Raw genomic sequence first — 15,962 nt, 5'->3', positions numbered from 1 at the left:
ATGAATACTAGTGGCTTTATATTTGTGTCACCTTTGAAAAGTAAAAAGTGTAAATGAATGCTTACGCTGCTAACACAGGAAAGAGGTAGAAGCTTTAAAAGTGAATAAAAATTTATTACTCCTGATGTTATAATATTCCCCACAATGGTTCGTGACAAGTTCATATCGTTGTCCATAGCATGTGCGTTATCGGTCGGTAGATCTTGTACAGCCGGAAATTGTTAAAAAATTAATCGTCTATGAATAATTACTGCTCGATGAATACAAAATAAATGTGCCGAATGCGTACAATATGTAAAATTGCTTTAAAACGATTCAATTATTGAGACATGTATTGAAATACTCAAGCACATTATTGCTTCGCAAAAAATGTGTCAGCGAGTGTATCTATTGACAGTTTGACGATGATTTCTTAAAGTAGAAATGCAAAGAAGGAAACAAATAATATGAGAGTACATTTTTGTTTAAGAAAAAAGTTCTGTACGTTTTTGAACGATGCATTTCTTTCGACTTTACTTGATAATTGCGACCAACGATCGAATATTGACAGGCAAGTGCTGCCATCTAGCGAGTGGTAGCTAATAAATTACCGCGAAAATTCAAATTTTTGGATTTAAAAGTTATCCATATCGATTCTTATTCAAACTATGTTAAAATATTTTTTTATCTATAAAATCACATGATTTTCTGTACTAAACTTTTTTCTCGGAATAAAACAGATTTGTGATTACATCAAATCGATTCATATAAATAGATCAATGGATCGATTCCTTTATAAATTGCTTTACGTTCTTCTCGACCGCTATTCGTTATAAACGACAAAATTTAACGCGTATCAAGGAAAAAATAGTCTTGTAATAAATTGAAATTTCGTAAATGCATGTATCGATGTTTTTTTAAATAAATACTGGCGCACACACGTATATCACAATTTTTACTAAAAGTTGCATTTGCATTTTTATACGCCTAGGATTGCATTTTGATAACTTTTTAAGTTAAATGCAATTAATATTTGTTACTCTGCGCATCGATCACTCCTTTGTTAATTGTTTAATTAATCGTGTATAAACTGTACTGATTTCCTTTGCAGCTACTAGCAAATTATAATTTTTACATTTTTAGAAACAACTCCGTTTACAATTTGCACTTAATCCAGTTGACTTGAATATTATATTAAGTAGTACTGAAATTATCTTATTACTCTCATCTCATGTGTAGACGGAGAAAAACATGTTTCAAACGGTGCCACGATATCTGAAAAGATTTCAAGCTAAGCCTTTCTTAGCAATAAATAGTGAGCTTGTGCCAGTGTATAAGCATTGCTTTAGCAGTTTTATATTCACAAAATTTAATAGTTTATCACAAAACGACGTTTAAAAATTTCCCATCTTTTTTACATAATGTTTAAAACACTTATTATATGGCAGGTGATCGTAAAAGTAATAATCTAATATTTGAGATTTTCCATGTAATAAAATGGTTTTCGTGTCACCCTAATTAATTCAGTTCTACTGTTTTGCAAAAAGTACAAGCGTTTTTCTTTGATCGAACGTGCACAAAAGCGGAAAAATTCACTTCTCCGTAAAAAAAGTACTATAGTGATTAGTGCGAGAATACGCTTTCCAATCTGGTTCTTTGCCAATTTTTCATGATAAACAGAAAATCTACAATTTAGGCCAAAGCGAAAAACTGTGAACGCGTTCAACCCTTAACGTTCCAACATTATATAATAATATTCTGTGTAAAATAAAATACAATATCTACAGATACAATTGTACTTAATATACAGAGAAATTTCTTATTCTCTCTTGTCAAACAATAAAATTTTCAAAAGTAAAAGGGCATATCTAGTTAAAATTAATACTAATTACACATTTACAAATATTAAGTATCACTAAATATTGCTCTTTTGAATATTCTAAAGACTAATAGGATAAAACTGTACTGCCTGCTACCTAAAAACAGTACAAATCATGATTACGATTCTTCTTCAATTTGAGAGTTCTCCTCCTTAATTAAAAAGACAATTGCAAAGCGATAATCATGTAAAAAAATTAGGGAATAAAATCATCGCAATGAAACTGTTGTATTTGCCTTATTATCCAAAGTATGTTTCATATATTATTTATCAGAAACTATACTAATAATAAAACAGTATGGACTTTGCTATCTCATTGTAAGATAGTGATTCCTGATTACATAAGAGAGTAAAAGCCATAAATCTGAACGACGAACATACGAAAATTAGCATTTATCAGTTCCAATTATGAAACATCTTTATCTTAAAAGCAAACACATTTCAGATACCATAAGTTTCAATGAATTCTATTCGAGCATCTTAAGCACAACATTGAAATTAAGGGTGGATCGTTAAGGGTTCGATTAAGCTAAAAATAAAAAACAAATAGTCGAGAGTAAAGCAGTGTGATGTGATCTGCGCAACTACTTACGTTGAAAGTAATTATCAAGTCCTAGGAAGTCGCTATTAAGGAACGAGCTATCCGGGTATTAACTTTTACAAGTACTCCCGATTATCTCGTTCGGTTTCGGTTTCATTAATCTGTAATTAGTAAATTTATTTAATGGAGACCGCTTTGCCTCGACCGTTCAGCAGTTGCTAGAGTTCCAATTAAATAGTTTTCTTTGTTAATCGCAGAAAGAATCTTTTCCCCGTTTAATAACAAAGATAAATCACGTCCGTGATTTTTGTGCGCAAATTTTGCTACTTATAGATCCTCGAAATCTATCCCCTTCTCTCCCACCCTCTCTTTTCCTCTCCGTTTCGAATGTATATTACAAATTACATAAATACGCAAGAAGAATACTGGTTTAATTCAGACATGGCGTACTCCATTCGTTTCTCTTCCATGGAATTCTAACCGGAATAATATGCTACTGCAATTCGTTAGCAAGATTCTACGAGTTCCGTCGTTTCGGGAAAGACGCGCATTACTTTTCTCTTTTACTCGCAAAAGACTATAATCTGTGGTTTCCCCGTCGACGGACCTTACTCTATTCAATATACAATTCCTTAAATGGAATTACATTTGGTTTAAATTACAAAAAATACACAGAATGCGTAATACGTATAAAAACTGTTGTATGTGTCATAGTTATATTAATCTAGAATTTGTCGACTGCAATCAGACTTTGATATTAAATGCATGATTTCTAATTGTAATGAACAACATTAGATGTTCACTTAAAGCCTAATGGAAGAAGAGATGACGCCTCGTTTAGAGATGCACACTTAACTTTAATTTGATATAAATAAAAAAAAAATCATAAATAATAACAATGATAATAATTCTTTACTTCTAAGTTGGAAGATGTTTCTAATACCATTTGTATGAGCTCTTCAAAGCCTGATTGCAGCAACAAGGGTTGATTCGGTCAGACATTTTTATGCTGCATTATTAATGACCACCAGATTACACCTAGTTAATCGCTATATGCTGTTAATACATCACGAGCTAGTGATAATACACGTAACTAAAAACATAATCGTTAAATTCTACGTGTTTCCTCGATTTATATTCTATGTGCGTACTTGTTATTCTTTCTACGGCGAAAGCATGATTACGAACAAAAGGATCCACCCTGGCTCTGACAATGGAGTATTTGTGCTGTAATAATTAGCTGCCTAATGTCTGGTATACGTGGAATTCTATACCTCTGGTGAGTTTGGCGTAGTCGCATTGATATGATCCTGTAAACAAATTCTGAGATCCCGCTCGTCCAGTTCACTTTCAGTGTCAACACTGAAGCTTCTTACATTTTGGCCACCATTACCCGTCCATCGTTGCTTTGAACTCTCTAGCCTCATGACCTGTGACACACATAGAAAATATGTTAGCATATGAATCAGTCATTGCCATCAACATTCCTGTGAAATTTGATACAGTTTATACATCATTATTTAATGAAGAATTATGCTTTACACTTTCCTTTCTAAGGACATCATTCATTAATGAACAATATAACTACTTTCTAATTAGTATATTTTATTGAGAGAAATCATGAAATTGTATTGGTTATTACTCTGTTCTTAAAGCTCTCTAGCTTTAATTACAAGCCAGAGAAAATAAATGCCATGCATTTGAAGTTTAGATCTGCATTAATTTATGCAGGTATTGTATGTGGAAAACTTATGAAGACTTAATGAATAACATGCAGTACTTAACACATTGATTATCATATAATTTTCTCTGATAGCAGAATTATGTGAGTTGGTAGGTAATGTTAAAGAAGAATATCGTAAAACTTTTCCATGAGTGATCACAAATGAACTTTCCACTACTTTGAAACTGACCTGTAATAGGATAAATGAACAAAGCAATCTAAAATCAAGTAAAGCAGACAGTGATTACAAGCTTGTAATGTATACATTAAACGTGATGAAGAAATTGACATAGTGCTTTGTTATGTAAGTGAAAATGATATGCAAATGCAAGGACACAAGATTATGCAGTGTGTATCCTTTCCATTCTTTCATTAGGGAGCTAACATTGACGAATCCTTAGTGCATATAATCTTCGTGAATAAATTTGTGCATGAGTGTATAGGTATATGTAATTATATTTACATATTTAATCGACAAATGGATATATGTATGTTGGAAAGAATGTAGCTTGGAAACATTGAGCACAGAGATCAAAGCACAACAAGAGGGATGTTGAACGTCCAACCTAGCAATTATCTCGTTTATATCTGTCTGCAAATTAAGTCTGGATATCCTGGATTACTGTAATATAATAATGTTTATATCACAGAATATCTATATAGAGGAAAAACGACTTTTGTATAAGATACACATTAACGTCATGCTACATATATGAAATGGATAAAAGTAATGCTTACAGATGGGTAAAGACTTACTCGAGCCAGCGCCAAGGCTCAGTCTCCGGGCTGGTGATTGGCGTAGGGAACTAAGGAGACAGAGATAACACAGCAATAGAGGGTTAGTTACAAAAACCATTAGTCCTTTTGTGTTAGTGTTTGGTACCTCCACACAATAAGAATTCAGTGTACAGCACTTCATTCAATGATGTACACACACTATAATGCCTTCTTGGTAAATGTTTTGCAAATACAAAATGTCAAAACAAATGAGTAATATCTTTGAAGGTGTATTTCATTAAACACTATTTTTCAGCTTCATTCACTTACAGATGTTCATCAATTCTTACTCCGTGCTGTGCTAACTCTCAATATCTAATACAATGTCCTTAAAGCACAATTATCATAATAAATAGCGAGCTGGATTAGTCCTCAAATGATGTTAATATATGTCTACACAGAACGACTTATATGTTAATGTTAAAACATTGAAAATTTGGCAGTGACAATTTTACCATAGTACTCCAAAAGATTTGGAAGATTTAAATGAACAGCTGGTTGTTGAAGACAGCTGCAAATTTTCAATGCACGATAACAGATGAGAAACATTTCATTCAGAGAAACATGTTTTCATATTGTCCTAGCGCCCTCAAAGATATAGAGAGTTCATTGACCCGAAACAATGATAATTATTGCATCCTCACAAGTGCAAAAACAATAGTAAATGAGCGAATATTGTAATCACGATTAATATCGAGTGTGAAGCGATTTGACACTTAAAATTGTACTTTGCATTGCAGCATAGACATAACAAGCTGTGTATGCACCCTATTATTAAAGCTTCAATAGATTCTTACAAATTACAGAAACAGAAAAAATTAAGAGCGGATCAAAATAATCGGGGATGTAGATTGCATGATGAAACGCGATAAATTCTTAATGTGTATAGGTACCTCTGCAGAAATATGTTAATTATTTATGTGAGAAGTGAAAAAGCCGTGTCCCATTTTGTTTACAACAATTAATACAGATATTCAATTTAGCGAAACAATAATTTATCTTCATCTGCTTTTAAATAAATCTTTTCTTTGAAAATCTGATGAACTTTTCTTATGAAGTACAATGTAATTAAAGAAAAAGGTTTTTTAGCGTGACAATTAGCAATACATTGCAGTAAGAGGTGCAATTTGTGCATAATAACTTTGTGAGTCACAGTAAAACAGAAGCATAAATTACATTTTCACTTATTTTACATATTGTTACGGTAGATGCGATTGTGTGCATCCAACAAATACAATCAGGAAAAAAGTATCAATACTTATTATATACATATTTTTTGTTAGAATATCTTGTTTGTTAAAGGATTTTAAGGTAGTTAAGAAACATGTTAGTAACACACCAAGGCTGAAACCTTTTGGAAACACAAATTAATAGTGATATAGAAGTTTCATTCATGTATGATCTTCAATACGAGAAATACGTGAGTGTTTACAAAACATACTGTGTGTCAATGACTTATCAATTATATGAATACATGTCCTACGAGTTGTATGAATATGAAATAATCGAAATAAGTCAAGATCCTATGATGAATCATCAACTTTGTTACTTCTATTCTTGAGTTATACGATATTTTTGATAATTACGTAAATCTACAAGCCCTCGAGACATACTAAATTGCAGGCCAATAGCAGATTCGATAAAAATGGAATATTCAAGCTATGAAATAATTATAATTCTACATCTTTATAATCTACCATTATTCTACCGTCAATACCTTGAGCGCAACATGTAAGTACGTAATACCGTAAAAAACTGAATAAAAATATAAATTTCAACTTGAACCGAAGAAACATAATCGAATCTGTCAATGATGACAAACATGTACGAAAATGATTATACTTGTGCATAATTGAAAGCATTTTTAAAGTTAATTCACTTTTCAATACTATGAGAACCTTTTCTACTATATAAGCTATTCCACACGACCTTCTAGACTCTTTCATTCACCCCTTACTGCAATTTCCTACGTCAATGCTTTCATTAATGCAGCACAAATGGACACTAAAATTTTCGCATACCTCAGCCTTCAGTTCTGCAACTTTATCCTGTAATTCTCTCACTCTCTCGCTGTCGTCTAAATTATTCCTTAGCTCACCCTCCGCGTGCATCTCTTCATTCTGCAAGAAGCCAAGTAAATAATTTCACGTTCAACTGAATGAAAAAATTATACGGATATTACGAGTACCTTCAATTCAAGAATAGATATTTTCTGGGTGAGTTCAGCGACTTGCTGAGCGTGTTCTGCATCGCGTATCCTGGCCATCATAGCTTCATCTTCCATCTTAGACTCCAGATCAGAATACTTATGCTGCTGCTCCCGCAATTTGGCAGTGAGCTCTTTCTCTCTAGCTAAGGCTGCTTCCAATTCCTCCTCAAGGTGTTTCCCCCCTTCGTCCTGTCGTCGGAGCTGATTCGTCGCAACCTGAACTTGAGTCTCAAGTTCCATGACTTTCAGTCTGAGTTCTTTCACCTCCGTTAAAGCTTCCATCTCTCGAATTCTCGTCGTCATTAGATCTTCCTCGAATTTCTGTACTTCGTGACCCCTGTTCTCCCAGAATAGAAGCTTCTTCGGTGTGGAATCACTCGCAGGTGCTGCCTGAGCAGAACGGTGCTCTTGTAAATGCCTCTGCCAGGCTGAACTCAATTCCACCACTCTTTGTCGAAGATCCTATGAAATATTTGCATTAGGGCAAGGTTATTAAAAAAATGAGATAAACAGGAAATTAAGGATTACCTTCAAAGAGAGATTAGCTTCTGCTTCTCTGAGTTTCACAGCAATTAATTCCTCTTGTAAGTGGGCAACAGAATTGTCAGGCGTTGTTTCGCGTAATGTCTTTTTATCTTCTTCCAATTCTTGTATTCGCGCTCTAAGCTCTCTTATCGTCGCGTCGTTCTCCGCCTCGTGCAATCGGACTCTCACTAATTCTTCTTGTAGGCACTGTATCATCTCTTCTTTTTGCGATAACGCTTTCTGTTTCATTAAAATTTCATCTAGAGACGACTGTTTGGATGACACATTCTCTTCCAGTAGGAGAGACAAGGATCTTAGTTCTTCATGGGCTTGCTCGAGCTGGTGACTGGTCTCGAGATGCGTATGCCGAAGAGCTGCCAGTTCCCTTTGTACAACGAAAGCAGTTTCCTCCTCTTCGGCGCGGGAAACTTGACCCCTAACTAATCTGTCCGCCAGTTCTGCGGACTCAGCCTCGAGGAGCTCAGTTCTTTGCCTAAGTAATCTATTTTCCGCTCTAAGCCTACGAAGTTCGACCATTTCCTCCTGCTCTTTCATTTTTAACACCGTATAATCTTTCTCCAATTTCTTCATTCTCTTCGGATTTATTTTCATACCATAGGCAAGATTCATGAGACCATCAGGATCTTTTTCGGCTTTTCCTGGCAGCTGTTTCTGGAAGAACTGTAGGCGAAAGAACTGGTAAATGTTAGCGAAATGAAATGAAGACCAACATAGACCCACAGCTGGGAAAATATTTCTTCAAGTTTCAAGTTTGCAATTGTCTGACTTTTTTGCTACAAACATACATCACATTACACAATTTTTCTCAGATGTTCTAGTGTCGTTTTACAAACATAGTGTGTAAGGTTTAATAGTGGACATTACCTTCAACATGCCTTCCATATCCAAGCTTAACAAATCGTCCTTGCCTAAGTGCAACATGGCCAGCGCGACTTTGAAAATAATTTCCATGCCTTCCGACAGAAACACGTCAAAAATGCGGCAGGCCAGCGGTAGGCTGAGCGCTGTGGTGAAAAGCGTAAGGAACCAAGAGGACGCGTACATCGAGGTGTGAAAACCCTGAGCCGTAAAATGAGCGTGTAACTCGGGATGCGTGTCAGCGACTAAGTGTTCTAGCTGATACATGCACACCCCTAACTCAGCCATACTCGGCTTGAACATGTCTCGCAAACGATACTCTTGCATAAGCGCTACCAGTACAGCGAAAGCTTCTTCTTCTGGCATTTGCTGCAACAACAGATTGGATACCTATTTATACATGTCATCGAGTCAGAGTCATTTAAATGATTCTCTGAGTCTCCTTATCGCTCGATTCTGTTCACTCTTGTCAAATGTGTTAAAGTGTACCTGCATTAGGAGCAATCCTACAATAAATCCCGAACCTTGACAGTATCCCACTTCACGATCGTGAAGACTATACGCTTTCATCACGTTAAATAGACTCTCCTGACCGAGACCATCTTTCTCCTTAAAGAAATCGTGTTCAGGATACGTCCTGGCTATATCTCTTCTGATTATCCTCTCGCATGCTGACGTAGCCTTGATATACTCAGCGAATTGCTTTTTTACCGGAGAATCATGAGCACCACTTAATAGTTGCCAAACAATACCTCTGCAATAATGAGCATGAGTCAGTGTTTCCATTGACATTTAAGTTTTCTCTAAGTGGAACATTTAGACAATTTCTCAATGCTATTATAGATCATTTGAAATGTTCTTCTAATGTTTATTACCTAAAATGGTGAGGTATTCCTTGACGTATTAAATCTTTGATGAACTCTTTCCTCTTCTTCCATTGTAATTCCCAATCAGCGACGAGGTACCCCCACATAGTCCATGTGTTCTCTTCGCCATCAGCAGTGTTGTGGCGTCGGGGTGCAGCATCGCCATTCCCTCCGCTGCCCCCCGACGCCACTGACACCTGAGATGTGTCCGAACCTTTTCTACTGTGATTGCTTTGGAGTGAGTTTAACGACTTTGCATCCGATTCGATCAGCCTGTTATTAATTACAACAAAACCTTCATAAACTTCTTGTTATTGAAAGATGGAGTTCAATATGATATAGCCAATGAAATGATACATAAAGATTTCTATAGACACTAAACAAGAGTCTCCTATTTGAGAATGGACTAAGCAATGGAACAAATCTATAATATTCTGAAGAAATCTAATATCTCTGCAGATGTATCTTTATTCTAAAATGTGTGCCTCAGTGTCGTGTAGTTCTGACTTTCAGCTGCAAACAAATAAATGAAAATGCTAGCTGAACAAAAAAATATTCTTTAAAGCAATTATAGGATCTTCTCTGAACTAAATACCAGGCATTAATAGAAATACTTTACTCTAATTGCTCATATATTAACACAGAAATAATGAAATACATGACACAAATATATTTAAAGCGTAGTCTGGTTGCACATGCAATTTGCTAGTATGTTAATTTACCTATTGGCTTCCTCCAGCTTAGCTAATAGAGCCAGTTCGTCGGTGGGTATTTCCTGCGAGGAGCTTATCCTCTCTTCTTCGGGTGAAACTGGCGACGAGTTCGGAAGTATCTTGCTAGTCTGGTTGTTGTTCTGTCCGTTTTGATGTACTGTGGTGCATAAACACAACACACTCATTACCTGCGGTCCATAACGTGATAATCCTAACTGTCCAGCTGCCTGGTTTTCCTGGCTCCTGAAACAAATTCGCACAATTATCAGTGCTGTGTACTAAACTCGCAGCAAGTTCAGCTAATTACTCTGACAAATTACTTTCACAAAGTGAATCGATACCCTAACGAGTAGACTATTATTAAAAATGAATAACATTTGGATGACTAACGAGACCCCATCGAAACCCAATTAAGGCTCGAACACGCGTGCTTTTCAACCCCCCAACGAATTCCAAGAGAAGATCCCAATGAACGTTCATTACAGGCCTCTTCTCTCCCCAGTTTTCTCTCTAGACGACGTCCCAAGTTCGTTAAACCTCAATTAACGTGTTCATTCTACCTTTTAGACGTTTTATTTCGTGTCCATCGCGCCGCCGCTGGTACCAGCAAGCCACGAAGAACCATCGAGAAATTTTTTGTTCTTCACCGCGAAACCTTCGACTGGGAAACCCTCTACGTCTGAGCTCGAGTGCTCCCCTAACTCCCCTCGAGTGACTACTTTCGATTTTTCCGCGAACTATTCGCGGTGAACAATTTCCTGATCATTTTCCGAGAAACTATTTTGCCTTCAAGGTACATACTTCTTTTTTGCATTAAACAATTCTCTGCTTAATAATTGAAATTGTTCTGAATACCTGTGGTTCTCTAACAGTACTCTGTTTTCTGTTTCATTAAATTCAAACGTTAGGCGCTAATAACTCGTAGCTTTTCTGTAAATTAAATTAAGGTTTCTCCAATTAGCTGGCGGCCCAGTTTCTCTTGGAGTAAAATACAGAACAATTTATATATAAGTACAATTTCAGTGTTAAAGTTTTATTTGAGTACTTTTTTAGTATAACGAAATTTTGTTTTCTCTTTGACTCCAAGTGACTCCAGGTAAAAGTAAAAGTAATGAGAAATATTGAGAAGAAAGCGCGAGCAATTAGCGCGTACGAATGAATCAGCAAACGAAAGAGTAGCGCGAAACAGTTAGGGCAATACGCCACGCATGCCACCAGATAGGATAATTCACGTTTCTCGGTACTTTAAATTACCGTGGAATTTAAACCACGTACTGAGCACTTGTGTGCGAGGGTGCAACTGTTGAATCATGATCGAGACAAGTGTAATTGCAAATTACGTAACATCCGACGTGGAATCGATATTCTCAATCCATGGTAATTACTATCGAATCCTCTGTGGACCTTCCTCTAATTCCTTGACACGGGGAAGTCATAAATATCTACCCAATTTTAATAACATACTGATGCAATTCATAGATATAAACGTATGAATAAATTTCTTTGCAAACAAGATGAAATTAACACAGAAATTAAGTGCAAAAGAGACGCTTCAGTGGGTAGTAACTATCTTCCTTTCTGATCAATACTGCATTACTTCAAATTTAAGACGCGCCCCACTTTTAACTCTGTGGATGCTGAACACTTACGAGGTCAATAAAACATGTGCAGAAAACGCTTACAATTTGGCAATCATCAACGATACTAATTAACGATTTTCGTATAAATAGTGAAAAGATTACAGAGAATTTTAAATCATTCCGGATAGATACTGCTGCATTCTAGAATACTCAGAATTTGAATCCATCGAACAATATTTGCTTCAAGTTCAATAAAAAGAACAATCTTCTAACTAATAATAGTTATAATAGAAGCTAGCTTTTAACAACGTTCTCAAGAGGTATAAAAATAATAGAACATTGTAGTTAACTCTGATCATTAATTATATCTGTATCACCGCAACGAACAAGTGTTTCGGGTCTATCGAAAGTTCACGATCAAGAGTCACGACTAAGTGTCAGCAGATCACTTAACCGGGGAAGGGGAATCACGGTAATATGTCACAGACGACAGAAAGATCGATCTCGAGTGTCTAGGCAGCGCGATTGCCCGGCAAGGAGCACCAGTTAATTGGCCGATCGACGGCGATTTTATCGTTCCCTTTTTCGATTAACTGGCACAGTTGGATCGCCAAACACGTACTGGAAAGTACGAAATGGTTTGAGGGTCGATGGAGCCCGCGCAGGCCAGGATGTTCCACATGCGCATCGACCTCTCTCTTTCGTAACAAGTAAATAAAAGGACTCGATCGTACGAGAGAATTGCATCTTCGTTGCAATCGGCTGCAAATCTGATACGCGACAGTGGGAGACTTTTAAATGGCCAATTGGACCGTTTCCATATCATGGAAATGAAAATCTATGAATTACCCAGTATATACAGACTGTTCCAAAAGTAACATAAATATGTACATAAATAAAAAGGTGATGATTCTAGAATCTAGATAGTCGAGAATATCGAAGGAAATTTTGGGCTTCATTTTCCAAGAAATTGAATTCGACCTTTGACCAAAGAAGGGGTTCACCTTCTCTCACACCCCTCAAGCGCTTGGGACAGTATGTTTGCACCTCGGTGCACGCGTACTCGGCTAGAATTCAAAGTCAATGTTCTGGAAACCGAAGCATGGTATGGAAACTTGCTATTCTCTACTTTTGACTGATTTTTTCGCGTGGAATCACCACCCCCGCAGAGCCTCTCTATTTCACAATTTATGAATCATAAATATGACATATACTAACGTTCTTCTCTCTCATGCTTGAAGAGATCTCGCTCGCTATACAACGTAGGTGTTCCACAGTTCTTGTTTGTAAAATTGTGACGTATTTTCGTCTCGCTGAGTTTTGAAACTTTCTTTTGTCACCGTATATGTATACTATACTATGAATAATTAGCGGGCAAACACTTTGCTGAGTTTTGTTCAGACTGTCGATCGCTACTGGAAAGTTGATTACTTTATCCTACAGCGTGGAGGCACATACGATAGTGAGTTACTGCGAAGACATGATGCCTCTTCCCACTGAGACCGACAACTATGAAAATCGCGAGCCTTTCACCGAGGCTCACCGAAACAAATTCGTTAACTTCTGGACTCTTCGATTCGCGAGCGCGCACCGATTCTACTGTCGTGTAGGCGGTGAGCGCTGTACAATATGCATTTTTAATTGTTTCCCCCTCTAATGACGGATCGCTTTACCGTTACGGTTACACAACCCACGCGTTCTGGTGTCGCGCGTATACAGTAGCTCGCGAAAGTATTGGAACCCTAGGCTGAAACATTGTCAATTTTCCAATTACCATAACTACGTAAAAAAACATCATACGCTAACTTTCTTGGAGTCACTTTAAAGCGCGAACCTTCTACTTTCATACCCCTAACTTGAATTTCCACAAAAATGGTTCTACATTAAGGAACAGATGAAAAACTGAAGACACTATTTTTGTAAAAAATTGTACAAATTCAAATAATTCCAGTTTCTCTAAAAAATTTTTTTTGCACTCGAAATTGCAATATATTTAAAGATTGAAGTCTCCCCTTTACAAAAATGTGCATAAAAGCAGGTCTGCAATTTTTTATTACCGAGATATTTCACTTTGAATGAGATATGAATTTTGACGATTTTTTAGGAAAAACTATTTTTATTTGTTCGTCTGTTTTTTTTAGAGTAGAAGCATTTTCGTGGAAATTCAACTTAGGGGTGTGATACCAGAGGCTTTGCCCTTTAAAATGACTTCAGGAAAGTTAGAGTACGATGTTTTTTCACAAAGTTACAGGAATTCAAGAATTGACAATGTTTCAGCCTAGTGTTCGAATACTTTCGTGAGCTAGTGTATGTGGAAAGCAATCGTCCAAATGCGTGCCGCGGAACAAAGCGATCGACATGAAAGAGAGGCGAGGTTGTGCACCCGTGTCGCGGAATGCGATGATTCCGAAACTAGTTCCACGCGATTTCCGCAACTGAGCCTTGTAGGGTGTATACTGCATATCTTTCGTGTGTTTTTCTTTTGAATAATTTTGATTCTTGTGTAACTTTCTACTTGCTTATTGAATAGCAGAATGAGAAACTTGTATTTGAGTCCTGAAATGAAATAAAAATTTGTAGCTACTTTGAGTATTCAAAAATGGAACAGTGTATAAAACTGTTTCATTTAGGGCTGCAGATGCAATTGTAGATTTGTATGTTAACTATGAATCCCTTGCAGTCTCGAGCATTTTAAATAAGACTAAAAAATGAGGTCAATATAAGTACTCTTAGGAGTGCAAGGGGTTAATAGTTGTCTAACACTATTTCTTTCATTTGTGGGCTTTGCTAGAGAATATTGATGGTAAGTTTCTATATGTGTAATTTGTATTTATATGTGTACACCTATTTTTTTAAAGTTTCCAAACAATTATAAATAAATATTGAAATGCTGATACCTATGTGTGATCCTATGTGTGATTCTTTACACCAAAATACAGGGTGTCAGTGTACTCGATGCTATAACAATAAAAACTATGTGTACTTTGTGTAAATAAACCTGCAAAAAATCATGCATTACTAAATAAAATAACATAAATAGCACTACAGAATGCGTAACATTTTTCATTCAAGATTTCAACATTAATCCAACTAAATTACATACCAAAAAAGAAAAAAAAAGATAATACACACTATACTTTAAAACACTACATCAAACACTTGCTTTCAATATAATTTACTCCTTCAAAGCTATCTCCCAAATCATCAATGACACTGTACCACTTCACACCGAATTTCACTCTGCTCTGAAAGATACTTCAAAGACTAAAAGATTCTTCCCTCAAGCCGGAATTTATGACAGAAGAAACAGATATTTTCAACGTGACATCACGAATCTCCGTTACGTACGTAATTCTTTAATATAGAAACGCTTTGCACGTGGAGGAGAAAGAAATTAACAATATGCTGAAAGTCGGCTGCAAGGCGCACGAGGAAGGATTGTTTCATAACAGGTGCCTAACAAAACGACGATAGAAAAAGAAAAACCGTGAGTGTGGCACTTGTCCATATTAACAAACTGTCAGGCGAACGAGCCACCAGCGGATAGCCATCTGTTTCTGATACGCATGAAAAAGATCATAGAACGCCTACCTCTGTCGGGCAGTTAATATTCCATATGCTGTACGACAAATGAATCACGCACTGTGTCAAAAAAGTCAGTTTCTTGTTCGCAAAGTCCGATACAACGCTATGAGAGCAACGAGTAGGCACGTACGCGACTGTCACCACTTAAAATTGTCATCACGATAGATTGTCCACGTGCACTGTTACCAACACTTTTTTCCATAAGACAATTGCTAGGGAAACACTTTGCTGTTTATTTGAGACACAAACAAACTATTTTTTGTCCCTTAATCTTTGTAGAATAAAGAAATTTGCAAACTAAATATGTTACTCTTTTATATTTTTCTGAAATATAATTAGATTTTGTGGTATCTACCAATGGAAGTTCGCCTTCAATTGCGTAGTTTGTAATTTAGGAATATTTTCGTCCAGAATTTTCGTAGGTTGCCAGCCCTAATTAATGGCGTCTTCGTTATTATTTGAAATTAACTGGACGCTATTTTGTAAAGAATACAAGTTGTAGAAAATCCAATTTCTTGAAAATAGATTTCATATCTTTAGTTATTAGATTAGGATTTCTGTGTTTGATACAAGGTGATGTTTTTAATGAACTGAATGTAATTTTTACTTTAATGTTTGTACAAGTTTAGAAATGACGATGTCACTAGATGGAAGAATATGTAATCAATGATCTTATCAGCTGATACACTAGGCTCCATAGTGTTTG

At 36.2% G+C, this 15,962-nt stretch overlaps 1 protein-coding gene across 4 annotated transcripts; it reads right to left on the bottom strand.

The window, feature by feature from the left end:
* Positions 1-304: 304 nt before the first annotated feature.
* Positions 305-15,399, bottom strand: Evi5 (ecotropic viral integration site 5). Of its 4 annotated transcripts, XM_076376579.1 has the most exons (11): positions 11,367-11,513; positions 10,652-11,021; positions 10,101-10,334; positions 9,388-9,651; positions 9,002-9,266; positions 8,519-8,881; positions 7,637-8,314; positions 7,088-7,570; positions 6,921-7,019; positions 3,674-3,829; positions 305-2,560 (listed from the first exon to the last, which is right to left on the bottom strand). In XM_076376579.1, exons 2-11 carry the CDS (start codon positions 10,714-10,716, stop codon positions 2,516-2,518), a joined length of 2,652 nt encoding a protein of 883 aa, XP_076232694.1. In that variant the 5' UTR covers positions 10,717-11,021; positions 11,367-11,513; the 3' UTR covers positions 305-2,515. The 4 variants fall into 4 exon arrangements, with proteins under 4 accessions (XP_076232694.1, XP_076232695.1, XP_076232696.1 ...); XM_076376580.1 differs by lacking the exons at positions 10,652-11,021; positions 11,367-11,513 and adding an exon at positions 15,263-15,399; XM_076376581.1 differs by lacking the exon at positions 305-2,560 and adding an exon at positions 4,879-4,928 and having other exon boundaries at positions 3,688-3,829; positions 10,652-11,513.
* Between the last annotated feature and the right edge of the window lie 563 nt (positions 15,400-15,962).

Source organism: Calliopsis andreniformis, chromosome 4 (assembly GCF_051401765.1).
Source record: "Calliopsis andreniformis isolate RMS-2024a chromosome 4, iyCalAndr_principal, whole genome shotgun sequence".
NCBI classification, from domain to species: Eukaryota; Metazoa; Arthropoda; class Insecta; order Hymenoptera; family Andrenidae; genus Calliopsis; species Calliopsis andreniformis.
This window is presented reverse-complemented; position numbering and strand designations above follow the sequence as displayed.